This window comes from Perca fluviatilis, chromosome 7 (assembly GCF_010015445.1).
Source record: "Perca fluviatilis chromosome 7, GENO_Pfluv_1.0, whole genome shotgun sequence".
Lineage (NCBI taxonomy): Eukaryota > Metazoa > Chordata > Actinopteri > Perciformes > Percidae > Perca > Perca fluviatilis.
In genome coordinates this window covers 36,855,419-36,872,147 of record NC_053118.1, presented here as the reverse complement: position 1 = coordinate 36,872,147, position 16,729 = coordinate 36,855,419, and the positions used below count along the sequence as shown (strand labels likewise).

At 42.9% G+C, this 16,729-nt stretch overlaps 2 protein-coding genes across 3 annotated transcripts in view; one reads left to right on the top strand and one right to left on the bottom strand.

Annotated features, from left to right (window-relative positions):
• Positions 1–4,479, top strand: part of kiaa0319 (KIAA0319 ortholog) — a 26,970-nt gene extending 22,491 nt beyond the window's left edge. Inside the window, exon 16 of the mRNA XM_039806173.1 lies at positions 1,054–4,479. Within this exon, the coding sequence (XP_039662107.1) occupies positions 1,054–1,211 (158 nt within the window). The 3' untranslated portion in view covers positions 1,212–4,479. The remainder of the gene's footprint in view (positions 1–1,053) is intronic.
• aldh5a1 (aldehyde dehydrogenase 5 family, member A1 (succinate-semialdehyde dehydrogenase)) lies at positions 2,814–16,729 on the bottom strand. 2 transcript variants are annotated; one of them, XM_039805848.1, is made up of 11 exons: positions 16,256–16,449; positions 15,925–16,167; positions 14,315–14,398; positions 13,640–13,810; positions 12,763–12,879; positions 12,527–12,670; positions 10,782–10,925; positions 9,226–9,384; positions 7,573–7,736; positions 5,838–5,896; positions 2,814–5,147 (listed from the first exon to the last, which is right to left on the bottom strand). In XM_039805848.1, the coding sequence occupies exons 2-11, from the start codon at positions 16,141–16,143 to the stop codon at positions 4,936–4,938; spliced, it is 1,473 nt and encodes a 490-aa protein (XP_039661782.1). In that variant the 5' UTR covers positions 16,144–16,167; positions 16,256–16,449; the 3' UTR covers positions 2,814–4,935. The 2 variants fall into 2 exon arrangements, with proteins under 2 accessions (XP_039661782.1, XP_039661781.1); XM_039805847.1 differs by having other exon boundaries at positions 15,925–16,729.

Here is a 16,729-nt window from a genome sequence, read left to right as displayed (position 1 = left end):
GTCAAGTTGGCGGAGCGCTAAAAAGGAAGCAGCGTCTGCTCTATGGCTTCATGTGCCACTGAGGAACTGTCATAGGAAGGAACCAAGCTCCGCCTCCAACGCTTGTATCCAGGGTCACGGGGGTGCGTTGAACACCCTGTTCAATTCAATTCAATTGTATTTATAGTATCAAATCATAACAAGGACACTTTACAGATAGAGTAGGTCTAGACCACACTCTATAATTTACAAAGACCCAACAATTCCAGTAATTCCCCCAAGAGCATTTAGTGCGACAGTGGTGAGGAAAAACTTCCTTTTAGGGAGAAACCTGAGACAGACCCAGACTCTTGGTAGGAGGTGTCTGACGGTGCCGGTTGGGGGTGTGATGAACAGTAGCAATTATAGTCACAATAGAAATAGTAGTTGTAGTAGTTCATAGCGTAGCAGGGCACTGCAGGGCTTTACAGGGTGTAGCAAGGCGTAGCAGGGCACTGCAGAGCGTAGCAGGGTGTAGCAGGGCATAGCAGGGCGTGGAGCAGGACCACAGCGACAGCTGCAACCATGATTTAGGTACCACCCTAATCCAAGGAAAATTGCTGGGCGAAAAAAACATAAGGACTCCGAGGAATAAGCTTCCCAGAGCTAGGTTAGTAACAACTGTTGTGTGCGCAAGCGCTCTGCCATTCTATTACCACAAGTTTACAGACATGTCTCGGCTGATTGGGTATCACCTGTGACACAGCCAATAAACGAGAGACATGCCCACCAAACGAGAGAAACCATATCTCAAAGCCGCTGCACACCGTTTCACGGTTTCCGGTCTTGAGATTTAACGTGCCCCAGGTCTGTGGATTAACTTGAGTAACCGAGTCATGATTTCTGCAGAGACATTGCAGTTTAGTTTTTCAAAGGCTATTTTTTGGCACTTTGAGCTCCACATCTAATCTAATAAATATATTTTCAGTTTAGTATCTAAACTGATTAATAGCACAACAGATTAGAGGTAAATATGGATTTTGGAATTTGATGTGAGCTGTCCCTTTAAGAATCAAACAACTTACCTCTCTGCAGGTATCAAACACCGCAGCACAGATCACAACTCCAGCCTGATGATGTCAGAGTCGGAGCTGGACAGCGACCAGGACACCATCTTCAGCCGGGACCGACCCGTCCGCAGCAGGAACCGGACCAGCGGCCAGGCTGCCCGTAACGGCAACGCCTTCGGCTGACGGGGCCAGCCGACCTCCCGGTGACGCAGGCGGGACTCCTCTGGGACGTTTGCACTCTGGCAGCCTCAAGTGGTAGCGAACGTTTTCACTTGAAGGACTCCCATTTCTGTGAGAGTCAGTAAGATGAACCAGCGTCCCATTTCAGGCTCTAACTCCTTCAAAACGACTTAAGGCCCAAAAGGACAGACCTGCGACTCCTCACGCAGGATCATGTGGGTTCAGACATCCACATTTGGGCAAAATAATTTCGAGATATTTGGATGATTCTCTACAATAAGACAACCTTGAAGACCTGTGTTGGCATATTCACTTCTGAAATGCAGACTTTTAAAAGGTAGAGATTTTAAGAAGAAGCAGACATTTTTAGAACTTGTCTTTCCCCGGAGCCACATGAGAAGATGGATAGTTTCAACTGTGCGTCTAGGACAAGGTTAGCCTATCTTAGCACAAAGACTGGAAGCAGGGAGAAACTGCTAGCCTAGTTCCAACAAAAACCGGGAAAAATCCACCTTCCAACAACTGCAAAGTCTGTTTGATTTACATGTTGTATCTTATTAACAAGCTAGTCACCGATCTAGGGCAGCAGCTAACGATTATTTTCATCATTGATTAAACTGTGGATGATTTCATGGATGAATGGATCAGTAGTGTGGTCTCTAAAATGTCAGAAAATGGTGAAAATTGTGGAACAGTGTTTCCCAAAAAGTCCAATTTGACCTCAAATGTCTCGTTTTGTCCACAACTCAAAGATATTCAGTTTCCGTCACAGAGGACAGGACAAGTAGTTGCCGATTAATTTAATAGTTGACAACTAATCGATTCATCTTTGCAGCTCTAGACCTATCCATCCAAGAGTTAGCAAAGTTTAGCAGACTAAAGCTAACCCTAAGCTAATAAAATAACTGGCCCCTTATTGCTTTATCTCAAACTTAACAAAACTGTTGCTTTCGACACAGCTATCCTGAACTGACCGTTTTGAGAGAGAGACTACAAAAAAAAATTTGTTTAAATTATTTTCATTACCTAAAGAAAGTCTATGATGTGTTTGGACTAGCTTAGCACAAAAACTGGAAGCAGGAGGAACCCGCTAACCTGGTGCGTCAAAACAGAAAATAATCACCTTCCAACAACTCCCAAATCTGTCATGTCCAGGGCTTTAAATTGACACCCAAACATTTTAAAAGTTACTAGCCATTTTGGCCCGTGATGAATGAAGCAAACAACTCTGCGTCTGCTTGAATCAGCCGGCTGCAGAACTGTTGCCAGGTTGGTCTGTTTTCAGCCAAGAAATTTCCTCAGACCTTCCTCCGCAGCGCTGTGGAGGAAGGTCTGGCAAAGCGAGACTAGGAAAAAACAAAACGTGGCTAGTGGCAAATCTGACTGGCAGGTAACTTTAAAAACCTAGTAGCCATGTTGGCTGGTGATCAAAAAAGTTCATTTAAAGCCCTGGTCACATTTATGTCCTTCAATGCTTTTCTAAAAACATCGTTAGCACCAAAACATGTTATGTATACAAAGTAATACCTTTCAACCATTAAATTGTTTGGGTAAAAACTTCAGTATGAATGCTCCTGTGCCATAAAAAGAAATCATCACAACATGTAGTATTACAATTTCCTCTTTAATTTTCCATTAATATCTATAGTCAGAAATACAAAAATGTATCCCCTCTTTTTACATTAACTATGACGACAACATTATATCACAGTTAAGACAATTTTCACTTCACATTAGAAATAAAAGTCTGTTTTATGGCACTTATAACATTGGCGACCATGATTTTACTTCCTGTGGTTATCTGTCAGAAGTTTAAAACAAAACCTGCCCAACAACATCAATCTAAACAGTAACAAGGTATTTATTAAACTACCGTACCACAATAATTACTTACATCTTCTCATGGTATTTATCTCCGTAAAGAAATATGTTTAAAAAAAATACAAAAATAATAAGTGCATGCATACATGTTAAAAGCTGGCGTCCTAACATTAACATCACGCCGCTTGTTCAACATTTTATATTCATTTATGTATTTATGAACATGTTTATGCAACACAGAGGTTTAAAGCCCAGTTCAGACCATAGATTCTCAGTGAAATTAAATAATTTTGGATCGTTGCAGGAAAAGTTTCAGGCCAGTCTCGGACTAGTTTTGCACGACAAACTACTTTTGAACGTACACGTTCCACCAAAACAAGTTCCTTCCCGAGGCTATTTCGCCTCGACGATTGTGATTGGTTTAAAGAAATGCCAATAAACCAGAGCACGTTTTTCTCCCATCCAGGAATGCTGTGTGGACTAGCCAGACCCTCCTCCACAGCGCTGTAGAGGAAGGTCTGGCATTGAGAGACTAGAGAGAGACTGAAGAGAGGGAGCGGCTACGGCGATAGAACAAAGCAGAGAATCAGACAAATAAAATGTTTTCTCCGTTTCATCTCTACTAGAAATGCAGTTGTAGCGAGCATCTCACTATCACTCTCCTCATTCATATTTTAAGACGCTACAAATGATATATCCAGCTACCCAAAAGCCTGAAAGTCTGAAGTTAGAACAGAAGTACAGAGTTGTTGCTATGCAGATGATACACCGTCTTGTCTTATTAAAGTTGCAGCTTTCAGAACTCTGCAGACCAGAGCGTTGCAAGTAGCTGCAAGTTTCAACAATCTTTGGTCTGAACTGGGCTTTACAGATATTATTGAAATGTGTTCAAGGACTTCAGAAACTTGCTAATGTTCCAAACACAAGACAAATACGCTGACACATTTTTGTATAAATGGCCGAATTCTGATGCTTGGAATTATTTTTAGACCCACTTTGAAAGCATATAGAAGTATTTTAATCATAAAAAAATACAGATTTTTACATGAACAGGCTTCTACAGGACGTCAACATCGGGATGTTCAATACAATGATTTTACAAAAATCTAGCAAAACGGTTTTGTGCATTTATTCATTTCATCACAGTTAATCTCCCTTTTCTTCCATAATCAAGTGTGCAGCTTCTTTTTTCTGTTTTCCCGAAGGGATATTTATTAGCAAACTGCATTATTTTGTGGCATGAAGAAGCGGCATTCGGGACTGAAACATGAATGATGCTTTTCTCAGAGTTCATGCTAACATTAGCATCGTGTGTCCTGGTCTTTATTGGATTTGGGGAAGTTTATAACTGCGTGTGACTCATGAGTTAGTCATCATGTTAAAAATCTTTTCTCTTGTAAAAAATAATAAAGAAATGTTTGTAAATGTGAACAATAAAGCATTAAGCGGACCTTTGTGTTGCTTGTTTTAGGTTTAGGAAAACATCAGAATTTTCTCGGTCAAAATTTAAAATTAAAACGTTTTGGTCGTCTTTTTCGACACTTTTGTCACTTTTATCTGAGTTCATTTGTCACTACTTCCGATGTTTTTTTGTCACTTTTGTGTTTTTTCCCCCACATTTAAGAAGCTTTTTCTGACATTAATTAATAACATTGAATAAAACACCCAAATTCAATGAAAGTATTGAACTGATCAGTTATTTTACTTGTGAAGAGCGTTGTAGGGAACCATCCACGTTACTTTCTTTTGAAAATTTGGTGGAAAGAAACCCACATTTCTGATATAGAAACTTTTTGAAAATTAAATCAATTCAAACCTGAGATCTACAGCTAGGACCTTTAATGATTACTGCAGTTAAATGAGTGTAGTACCACAGTCTGGACCTGTGGCGCTGCTCCGTTAGGTTTCAGGGTTTCAGGCCTCCGAAGCACATGTACTTGACCTCCAGGTACTCTTCGATGCCGTACTTTGAGCCTTCGCGGCCCAAACCGGACTGTTTGACCCCCCCGAACGAGGCCTCAGGGGTGGACAGCAGGCCCTCGTTGACTCCGACCATCCCCACCTCCAACGCCTCCGCCACCCGCCAGATCTGACTCACATCCTGCGAGTAGAAGTAACCTGAGGACAGACAAAATAAGATCATAGCAAAGTTTAGGCCTCATGTTGTCCTCGGGTCAAATCTGACCGGTTTTTAAAGTTTTTTTTTACTTCAGAATAAATGGGACGTCGAAATAAGCGCCGAAAATGTAGCAACGACAAACTGTTGGGAAAAGCAACACACAATGAAAAAAATGCCGGAAGAAAACGTCAAAAAAGTGCCAAAAACATTGAAAAAGTGACAAAAACGTCAGTAAATCGCGACAAAACGGCAGAAACCGTGATAAAAATGTTGACGAAAAGTGACCAAAACGTTGATAAAACCCCAAAAAACATTTTTATATAGTTGACGGGAAGACGACACAAGGGTTGATTAAAACCCAATGCAGAAGCCCACGGACTGGCCATTTTTAAGGAATCACATCCTTCAAAATCCACATTTCCAAACCTAATATATTATGTCATAATGGGTCAGCAAACCGGTTTAACTCCAAAGGCTCAAAATGTAACCGTTCACTTGAGTCAGCAGGCTCAGACTTCCCTCACTTCCTTTACTAACTAACTTTTCTTTCAAGATGCAGCTGAATCTATCGGCAAACAGACAATAAGTTGACTTTCACAACGTTTATATTCCATCTTCTAACATACGGTTCAGTTCGAACATTTCCGGGACTTTTCTTTGCCTGCAGGAGCTCAGAGAGACGCACTCACCTGCCAGCCCGACGTTAGATGCGTTGGCGATCGCCAGAGCCTCTTCCTCCGTGTTAAACCTGGAAATCACACACACAAACAAAAGTTATATTTAACAGATATTGTTAGGAATATTTACTAGTACGATTTAACAGTCATCTTAAATAATGTCTGTTCCTGGCAAAACAATACGTACACACACAGAGCACTGACACTTGAGGTTGGGGAGGCAGTCGGGACTGGTTTGAACCAGTTTGACTTCCTCTTAAGGCGCTGACACGCCGAGCCGATAAATCGGCCGTCGGACAGTCTGGCGAGGTCGGTGACTCGAGTCTGTTCGGTGTGTCCCGTTCATTTTGGCCGATTTGACATGTGGAATCGGCGGGGCGGGCACTGCTGGCAGTCGGACTCAATGACCCATCTGATTGGTGGAGAGCTAACCAGGAAACGGGGCGCGGGATGCGCGTGACTAGAGTCTCTCAAAATCTGACGAAAATCTTTTAAACTGACCTTTGTTGATCTGAAATGAAGACAGATTCAGCAACTGCACGACCTATTTCTCTCTTAAAATGTTTTCAGAAACATGTTACGGTGAACTATTTTAGTACAATATGAGATCGTATACCCACGTGAGGCGTTCGTCCAATCAGCTGCCGGTTTTCATTTTTGGGCGACAATACAGATTAGCGCCGCCTGCTGTTATGGAGACGTATTACATCTCGTCTCTTCGGTGTGTTCTGAGGAACTTTTTGGACCGACTCGGGGAGACTGACCAGTCCCACGGTTGGCCGTCTGCTCGGTGTGTCTGCAGCTTTAGTAACCAGCCTGTGCACCAACGAGGGAGGCGCCAAAGTCTAAATCCACGGCCATCTCCCGCCTTAGTATTAACCAATCACAGTAGCTTGCACATTTTACATCTATTGAACTGTGATTTTTGAACTGCATTCTTTTTGGGGCGAGAAAAGAGAGAAACAGCAATTCCGCTGACTGTGGATTCTCAAACCGGAAAGATCCTTGTATACAAGTTCTATTATTATTATAATTAATCCAGCTTTAATAAACCACGTTAAATAATTTTTTTCATTTATTTATTTATTTGACAGGGACAATGCAGACAGACATAGTGTCAAAACAAAGCTCGTCACTGAAGTGTGGCATTAAAAGTTTATAGCAGACGCTAATTTTCAACTCCAGTCCCTGGTTGGGCTTTTATACACAATAAAATGTACATACTTAACTATCTCAATTCAAAATAAACATAATAAATAAACAACTCCAGTCCTAATACAAATAATATGAACATGATATAAAAACATGCATATCATTTACAATTTACAAGAGAAGTGGTATTTACAAGAGAAGTGGTATGTCTTCTGTCCTAACTGACCAAGTCGACCGCGCCAACATCTTCAGAACCTGAACACAACCAGCAGCTTTGCTTGTTGGTTTCAATGCAGAACAGCTTTCTTTAGAAGAGCTGTTTTAATGCAGAGTTTGCAACTATTTCTATTTGTAATGATTCGTCTCTGCTGTCTGCAGCTAGTTTGTGTGTGTGTGTGTGTGTGTGTGTGTGTGTGTGTGTGTGTGTGTGTGTGTGTGTGTGTGTGTGTGTGTGTGTGTGTGTGTGTGTGTGTGTGTGTGTGTGTGTGTCGCGCAGAACAAGTTCAATACTGTCCATTTGCACTCACTGTCAAACTGGTATAAGCATGTTGTATGCAATGATTTTAAACATGAATAAACCGGCGAGCGTGCGCACCTGATGACGGGCAGCAGCGGGCCGAAGGTTTCCTCCTGGGTGCAGATCATGTCCGTGGTGACGCCGGCCAGCAGAGTGGGCTCCATGAAGGAGCCGTCCAGACGCTTCCCGCCCCGCAGCACCTTCGCCCCCCTCGACACCGCGTCCGATACCTGCTGGACCACCTGGGGGGGGTGGGCAGAGAGAGTCGCACTGAGCTGGAGAGCTGCAACCGTAACTCCACTCATCGATTAGTCGATCGACAGAAAAATAATCCACAACTATTTTAATAAATCGATTAATCGTAATTTTTCAGGCCAAAAATTGCAGAAAATGCTGTTTTCAGGCTCTCAGATATGTTGTTTTTCTCTGTTTTATATCATGTTAAACTGAATATCTTTGAGTTTTTGACAAGACTTTTCAAACTTGTCATTTTTGGGGCTTTTTATGGCCTTTAAAATCGACAGCCTCAGCCTAAATGGGGCGCACGCTCTATTGGGTGAACTAGGGGGTCTCCCCCAAAACAAGACATTTAAAGACATCACCTTGGATTTTGAAAAACTGGGATGGACTTTTTTTTTTTTTTTACTATTTTCTGCGTCTCAATCAGTGTTTTTACTGCAGTTTGTGACAGTTTATGGCCTCTCGCCTCTTTACGGCTTAAGGTCAAGCTCTGTGTATTGCTATGGTTACTGTACACCACATGTGTCAAACAAAAAAGGCCCACGGGCCTCGACTTAGGCTCATGATAACTTTTGGCCCGACTAGTTGTGCGCCAAACCAAAAACACGGGAAACTGTTTTTCCAACTGCAACTATGCGACATTCAAATGCAGAATTTGGCAGATTTGCCGACTTTGAGACTCAGATATTCCCCCCAGAAGCAGAGTTTCCATCTTCAGGCTGTGAAACATGTGGCTGCGAGTCGGCTGTGTGGTAGCCTGCTTCGAGAAATGCAATCTGTTGTTTTGCTTGATTTGCTAAACCTATGATGGATAAGGATCTTTTCTTCTGACTTTTTTTTGGGCTTTATGTCGACCAAACTGTAGATATAATACAGTCAAAAATATTTGACTTTTTCGATTAAATAAGCATGTCAATAAACTACACGTCTGGCCCTCAAAGTGATCCAGTGTGGCCCTTAGAGAAGTTGCTGTACACAAACCAAGCAGCCGACGGCTTGCAGTATAGAGATGCTCGGCCCAGAAGAAACGAAGGAGAAACACAGCTATAGTTAACGTTATCAAAGACTTGGATATCAACGGGTTTTTGGATATGAGCCGACCTTTTACTAGAAGCTGGTTGAAGGAATGAAAGAGGGAGGCTGTGTTCACACGTTCCAACAAGGCCGCCACCGCTGGAACACTTTGGAAAAATCTCATTTTGCACAGCTGCATGTAAACGGGAATATTAGTGGAATATTCTCTTTCATTATCCATGTAAACTGCTTAGTCAGAATATCTTATTTTTTAGAATAAGGGCAAAAACCGGAATATTATGTGAATGTAAACGGAGTCAGTGATCCAACATTTCTTGTTGCTTAAAAGATCGGCACATACTCAGATACTAAGTCTTATATTATCTACTTTTTTGGTCCAAAGCGAACATCTTTCTCTAAAGCAAGATATCTCAACACCCGCTGGCCTCCGTTGCTGTGGAATAAAGCAGCGTTTACCTTCTCTGCAGCTCGGGTGTTGATGAGGGGCCCCTGGGTGGTGCCGGGCTCCGCGCCGTGACCCAGGCGCAGCTCAGCGTCCATCGCTCGGCCCAGCTTCTCCAGGAAGTGGTCGTGAATGCCGCTCTGCACCAGGAACCGGTTGGAACACACGCACGTCTGTACGAAAGAAGATTAGTTGCTTGAGACAAAGACAGATTTGGTAAAATATCCTGCTTTTAAAAAGGGTAACTACCGGGGGGGGGGTTAAACCCTATTTCTCTATGTTTTTGTGTCCAAGTGACTGATGGGAACAACAATCTTTGACATTGGTCCAGTATTCAGCGAGATCGCTCTAGTCGGCAGTGGAGAAACAAGCTGCAAAGTAAGTTAATGGGGCAATTGTGCAGCTTGTATTTACCTTCACTAAAAGTGCTGGTTTTGCACTGACAGACTCAGATTATTATTCTAAATGTCTGACAACATTATGGAAAGGATTTCTAAGGAGGTTGAACTTTCCGTTAAAGAGTAAGATCCTTTTTTTAAACATAAAAACATCCGCGAAATTGCGTTCGCTAAACCCACCAGACTCCATTTAAATAATCATAGTATAATAATAATAATAATAATAATCAGTCATTTTAGCATCGTAAAATACACTTCATTCAAAGTCGACAGAAACAAAATAAAACTATGAAAAGCCGTTTTGGGTCGTCTTTCCACTTTTCCAACCATCACAACTCCAGATTTGGTTGAAATAAACACATAGTTTACCGATTTACATGTGAGAATATGCTGGCTCTAAACATGCTAAAAGTACTGTATTTTTAAATGGAGTCTGGTGGGTTTAGCGCTAGCGACTTCAGAGCTGTTTCTGGTTAAACAGAAAGCTCTTAAAGAGGTTTTTAAAGCTCTATCTCTGTAGGAATCCTTTCCATAATGTTGTCAGACACTTAGAATAATAATCTGAGTCACTGGCACACAAAAAAAACTTTTAGTGGACCAAATTGACGATACACATTTGCCACATAGGGTTACATTGCAGCCCAGTCTGTGTCTGCTGGTTATAGCGTTCACGCTTAATACTGGACCAACTTCAAAGATTGTTGTTCCCATCAGTCACTTACACACAAAACCATAGGAAAATAGGATCCAGGTTGAAAGAAAAACGAAATTACCCTTTAATTTAAAATTCAAAACAGTGTTTCTCAAACCGTCTGTAAGCGACTCCAAAGTCTAACAGTGAGGAACATATTGTTATTTACTTAATTATTACATTTATTTAATATCAAATAAACTTATTCGATTGGGCTGTTTTTTTCCTGTGTTGTCAGCCATCAGCAATGCGAACCTGCCTCCAATTTACATCACAAATGATCAGCGTCACATCTGAAGAAAGTACGGAGGAATAAAGTTTACGGTGACCGCACTATTGATTTGGAGAATATTTTGGCAGTTAGGCGGTCCGTGAGTTTTAGAAACACTGACTTAGGACACAAAAAGATGGGATAACAGGCTCCAGGTTGAAACATACTTCAGTCACCCTTTAACAGAGAGCACTGCGAGCTTCCCGTTACCTGTCCAGAGTTCCTGAACTTGGACGCCATGGCGCCGGCCACCGCCCTGTCGACGTCGGCGCTGTCGAACACGATGAAGGGGGCGTGGCCTCCCAGCTCCATGGACGCCTTCTTCACAGTGTCAGCAGCCAGTTTCAGCAGCACCTGAGAGCACATTCGCAGTTTTACCGTTTAGTATAAATATCAACTAAGAGGACTTTTTTTGTTGCCTTTTTACCGTGTATATTCAACATCACCAACAATTTATTGATCAATAGAAAATGTATTTCAAAAATAGAAATCATTAAGCTTATTCCCCGGAGTCCTTATGTTAGTTTTTTTTCGCCCAGCATGTTTCCTGGGATTAGGGCGGCACCTAAATCATGGTTGCACTGTGGTGTTTTTTTTTTTTTTTTTTTTTTTTTTTTTTTTTTTTTTTTTTTTTTTTTTTTTTTTTTTTTTTTTTTTTTTTTTTTTTCCCGTCCACCTGCTACATCCTGCTACACTCTGCAGTGCCCTGCAGTGTCCTGCTACGCTCTGCAGTGCCCTGCTACGTCCTGCTACACCCTGCAGTGCCCTGCAGTGTCCTGCAGTGTCCTGCTACGCTCTGCAGTGCCCTGCTACGTCCTGCTACGCTCTGCAGTGCACTGCTACGTCCTGCTACGTCCTGCTATGCTCTGCAGTGCCCTGCTACATCCTGCTACGCTCTGCAGTGCCCTGCAGTGTCCTGCTACGTCCTGCTACGCTCTGCAGTGCCCTGCTACGTCCTGCTACACTCTGCAGTGCCCTGCAGTGTCCTGCTATGTCCTGCTACGTCCTGCTACGCTCTGCTATGCTCTGCTACGTCCTGCTACGTCCTGCTACGTCCTGCTACGTCCTGCTACGCTCCGCTACGCTCTGCTGTGCCCTGCTACATCCTGTAACGCCCTGCAGTGCCCTGCTCTGCCATGAACTACTACGACCACTATTTCTAGTCTAGGGGTTGGGCATCGAGAACCGATTCCTACTTGGAATTGTTTCAAAAATTACGATTGCATCGGAATCGTTTCTTTATTGGAATCGTTTGGAGGATTCGGTTTCAAATCTGATCACGGGGTTCCAAATTTAACATGCGCAAGTTTTGGTTTCCGTAGCAGCCAGGCGCTTGTTGTGTTGCAGCCTTGGAGCACGGTAAGCGGCGCTCTACCGTGGCTTTATTTTACATTGAAAAAGCCCCGTCAAACTGCAACCCACCGTTTAATTAAAATAAAACTTTCCTCTTATTTGTGAAATAACCATGTGACCCGTTAAACTCCACCCCTCAAAGAATCAGAATCAGAATCGTTAATATCCAACCGATGCCCAACCCTATTTCTAGTCACTGATCCATTATCTTTATTGTGACTATTACTGCCACTGTTCATCACACCCCCAACCGGCACCGCCAGACACCACCTACCAAGAGCCTGGGTCTGTCCCAGGTTTCTTCGTAAAAGGGAGTTTTTCCTCGCCACGGTCACACTAAATGCTTTGCTCTTGGGGGGAATTGCTGGAATTGTTGGGTCTCTGTAAATTATAGAGTGCGGTCTAGACCTACTCTATCTGTAAAGTGTCCGGAGATAACTCTTGTTATGATTTGATACTATAAATACAATTGAATGGAATTTACACCTCAAGGTATTGTATTCATTACACAAGGTTTATGGGATAGGTCCGGATTGACTTGCCGTTTGGACCGGGTGTGGACCTTGGTCCAGACTTTGAGCAGCCATGGTTTATGGTCTCACCTTGCCGGTGGCGGTGGAGCCAGTGAAGGAGATTTTGGCCACCAGTGGGTCAGTGCAGAGAACCTCCCCGACCGACGGAGTCCTCTCTCGGGAGCACGGCACTACGTTGAACACGCCAGCGGGGATGCCCGCCTGCTCCGCCAGCTGCAGAACCAACCAGACAACAACAAGGTCATTCACGGAAAAACAGCACACAGGATTGGACCAGAAGCGTGAGACTTGTTAGGTGTGCGGACCTCGGCCAGGGCGAGCGCCGACAGCGGCGTGTCCTCCGCCGGTTTCACCACCACCGTGCAGCCGGCAGCCAGAGCCGCGCCGGCCTTCCTGGTGATCATCGCGCTGGGGAAGTTCCACTGTGGAGCAACACAACGGTTTCTGGATTAATATTCCTGCTGCAGTGATGCGTCTGTTGCATTTTACCGCTGTAGATGGAAAAGGTTGTGCTCATTTTTAAAAGTGCTGGAAAAACCAAAAAAAGAATAATATTTTCTGGGGCAATACTGTACGATAAATGGACGCCAAGTATCGGTCTTTTATTATATAAAATTGCACATGAGAATTTAAGCTTTTTATCTAAACTTTTTGGTACTAGACTAATAAAATCAATTGCTTTCTCTGTCCACTAGGTGGTCGTGGTGGTTTTTCAAAAAGAAGGAAAGAAATTATTATTAGAATAAGCCTTTAAAATCAGACAAATAGCAATTAAAATCCATCCAATTCAAAAACAATAAAAAGTTTATATAAAACGTCATTATGTTGAGTCGATTCTGAACCAATCAGCTGTTAGATCAGCTGAGCGGCCGGCGTTTCCCATCATGCCCTGGGTCCGTCTGGTGGAATTTAGGGCTTACAATTCATCCTGAGGAGGTGTTTGTCTCTCTGTATTTACTGCATTCCCTTATGTCTTTTACTTGAATAATACAGTTTTTTGGGAGAAAACTAAGTTTCGTCAAGTTACCGCAGCCATCCCAGTAAATTAAGCTTTTCTTTTGTCTAAATAAAAGCGCATAACCAACCGAAATCCTTTCAAAACAATCCATCCAATAGCTGCAGAGATATTTCCTCCACAGAGCCACGTTGGATCGCCTGAAGAGCTTCTCATTGGCTGCTCACCGGTGTGATGATGGAGGAGACGCCCACGGGCTGCTTGAGGAGGAGGATCTTTCGGTCTTTGGCGGGCGACGGGACGACGTCGCCGTACACTCGGCGCGCCTCCTCCGAAAACCACTCCAGGAAGGAGGCGGAGTACCCAATCTCCCCGAGAGACTCCTGCAGGGGCTTTCCCTGCAACACACAAGTTTCACAATTTATTTATGTACACACACAAAAAAAAAAAAAGAGTGGTGATTGTTGGAACAGTGGGAAGACAAAATTGGACTTTGAAAGCAGTAAGATGGACGGTCAACAATCAGCAATGAGAGAATATGTTTGTTTGTTTGGTTATTTGGGTGAAGTGTCCCTTGATCCAGAGGATATTCACTAGGGCTGTGCTCGATTGAAGAAATTCTCAGTCGACTAACACTCGTTCAATTGTATCGACTAATCGATTAGTTGATTTAATCGACACATCTGTAAATCTGAGTTTCTCCGCAAAGAGTCATGCTAAAAGCACCACTTTAATTCTTGTGTTTACCAGAGATGAGCTCGTACGTTTCTTGGAAATAAGTCATTCAGCATGAAAAAAAAGCATCAAACATGACTAATGGACTAAAGAGATCTAAGTTGACTAAGACCAAAACCACCGATTAGGTGACTGATCGACTAAGAGGGAGCAGTCCTAATACTCACAGATTCGAACGTGATCAGTTTGGCCAGGTCTTGTTTGTGCAGCATCAGCAGGTCGAACCATTTCCTCAACAGGACGCTCCGCTCCTGCAGGACAACCAATCAGATTGCATCAGGAGGGGAGACTCAGTGTTTGGATATTTGGTTAGTTTTTTTTGTATTCAAAGAACCGGCAGCCTGTGAAGTTTGTTAGATCTGGTTTTTGCATGCTGAAACAAATTCAGATGAATATATCACAGAGTGGAACATGTTAAAAAAGGAGCTGGAAAACTGAACGGGTCCTTTAGGGACAAATGTGTCTCCCGGCTGCAAACTAGAGACGTTGTCAGACTTCCTCAGTGGAACAAGTATTCAGATCCTTTACTTGAGTTAGAGTTACGATACACCACTTACAATGATTTGTGTTTACAAATCATTAGCTACAAAATCTTCTATCTTCTTAATAGAAGATACAGGCTACGGTCTCTCACATCACATAAATTATCAACAGGTAAGTAAACTTCAACGTCTTGAAGAGGATTCTTTTTATCTGTCTCGGTATTGACGGTCTCTCATTTGGACTCGGTCTTGGACTCGACAAAGGTGGACTTGACTACAGCCCTGGTGCATTTACATTTGGTATCACTGCTGTTCAGTGGTGGGAGGTACATTACAATACTGTGCTTGTGTACAATTTTAAAGTACTTGTACTTTGAGTATTTCCATTTTATGCTCCTTTATACTACTAACTCCACTTATTATATCCACTTACAGAGTATAATAATACATTGTGTTCATTATTAATTAGGACTATAGCTCTAAGCTTACACTTACACATAAAGCATCACTAAATATAAAACAATATATATTGTATGATAGAGTACTTTTGCTTCCTCTTTTGGTATATTTTGATGCAAATACTTTTACTTAAATAACATTTTGAATACTTTTGCTTGTAGCAGAGTACTTATACACTGTAATATTGCTATATTTACTTAAGTAAAAGTTTTGAATACTTCTTCCACCCTGCTGCAGTTAGACTGAATTGTATACGACTATTAAAAGTTAACCTGGTTTGGTTTTTGTGTCGACTAATAAATGTCTGATAGTATGTTGAATTACAGATAATCAAACAAGGCCCTCATAAAACACTTTAACAGGGTTAGCCTCAGTTTTCTCAGTATCACACGCAGTTACTGGTCTGCAGAAATACACCTGTCGTTCAGAGCCTTCACGCCAAACTCTATTCAAATATTCCGCAATTTAGTGTGGTCACGCATGTGACACATTCATGTCTTATTCATGTTTTGTGAACGCAACCATCACGTATTCTGAATCGTTAGGAGACCGTCTTTGCTTAGACATATTCGGCAAGCTAAGTCGTGCTAATAGCCTGTTTTAATAATGCTTTTTAGCTGCTCCACGTTCACGTTCGCAGCAGGCAATAAGCAACACAAGTGAAACTTAAGCTTTTATCCTTAATAATTCTAATATTATGCGTAAGCCGAATTGAAGTCTGGTTCCTAGCAGTTGAAAACATACCATGTATTACTTTGTTTGTGTACTTTTCTGACGGCTATACAACATTTATTTTTTAATTGATAGTTTTTTCGAGTGGAGTACGGTTACGGTACCTTAGCACTGTACTGCTTCCAGGAATGAAACGCCTTGTACGCAGCGTCCACAGCCTGCTTGGCCTCAGCGGGGCCACAGTCTGACACCCGGGCTATCTCCTCCCCGGTGGCCGGGTCCAGCACAGGGAACACCGAGGCTGCGGAGACCCAGCGCCCGTCTACGTAGCCCTGCGTCCGCAGCAGCGGAGCGGACACATCCAGGCTGTAGTGTCTCTGCATGGCGGCGGGCAGGCCGGGGAATACCTGCCGGAGGAAGCATCGAGTCCTCAGGACACAGAAAGTGGACATATTGGGAGTGAATATCTGCAGCTGGGTGTGTGTAAACTCTCACTGTGTGCGGGGTGAAGGTCGTGTTTCTCCCCGCAGGTCGGAAGGAGAAGCTCCGGCAGCTTTCTGTCGGTTTAAACCAGTCCGAACTCAACACAACCGGAGGCGAATTTATATTTCCTAGGAGGACGAAGCCATGTCCCGCCCTACCCTGCCTCTGATTGGCTTACTCTGGTACTCTCACCTTAACCTTAACCAATCTCCTTCCTCATGCCTAAACCTAACCAATCCAACAAACAAAGGAAGCGGGTACCAGCCAATCAGAGGTGGATAAGGGCGGGACATTCCTTCGCCATCCTAGATACGCAAATTGGCCAACATCAGAGCACTTTACGGTCCTCTTCTGCTCAAATGCGTCCAATGTTCAACATAAAGAAACACATTTCTACGGGGACACGAAAACAATACACGAGATGAAATATTTTTTGAAAATAGTAGACAGTTTGGCTTATTTAGCCTATAGTCAAAAATATGAGAC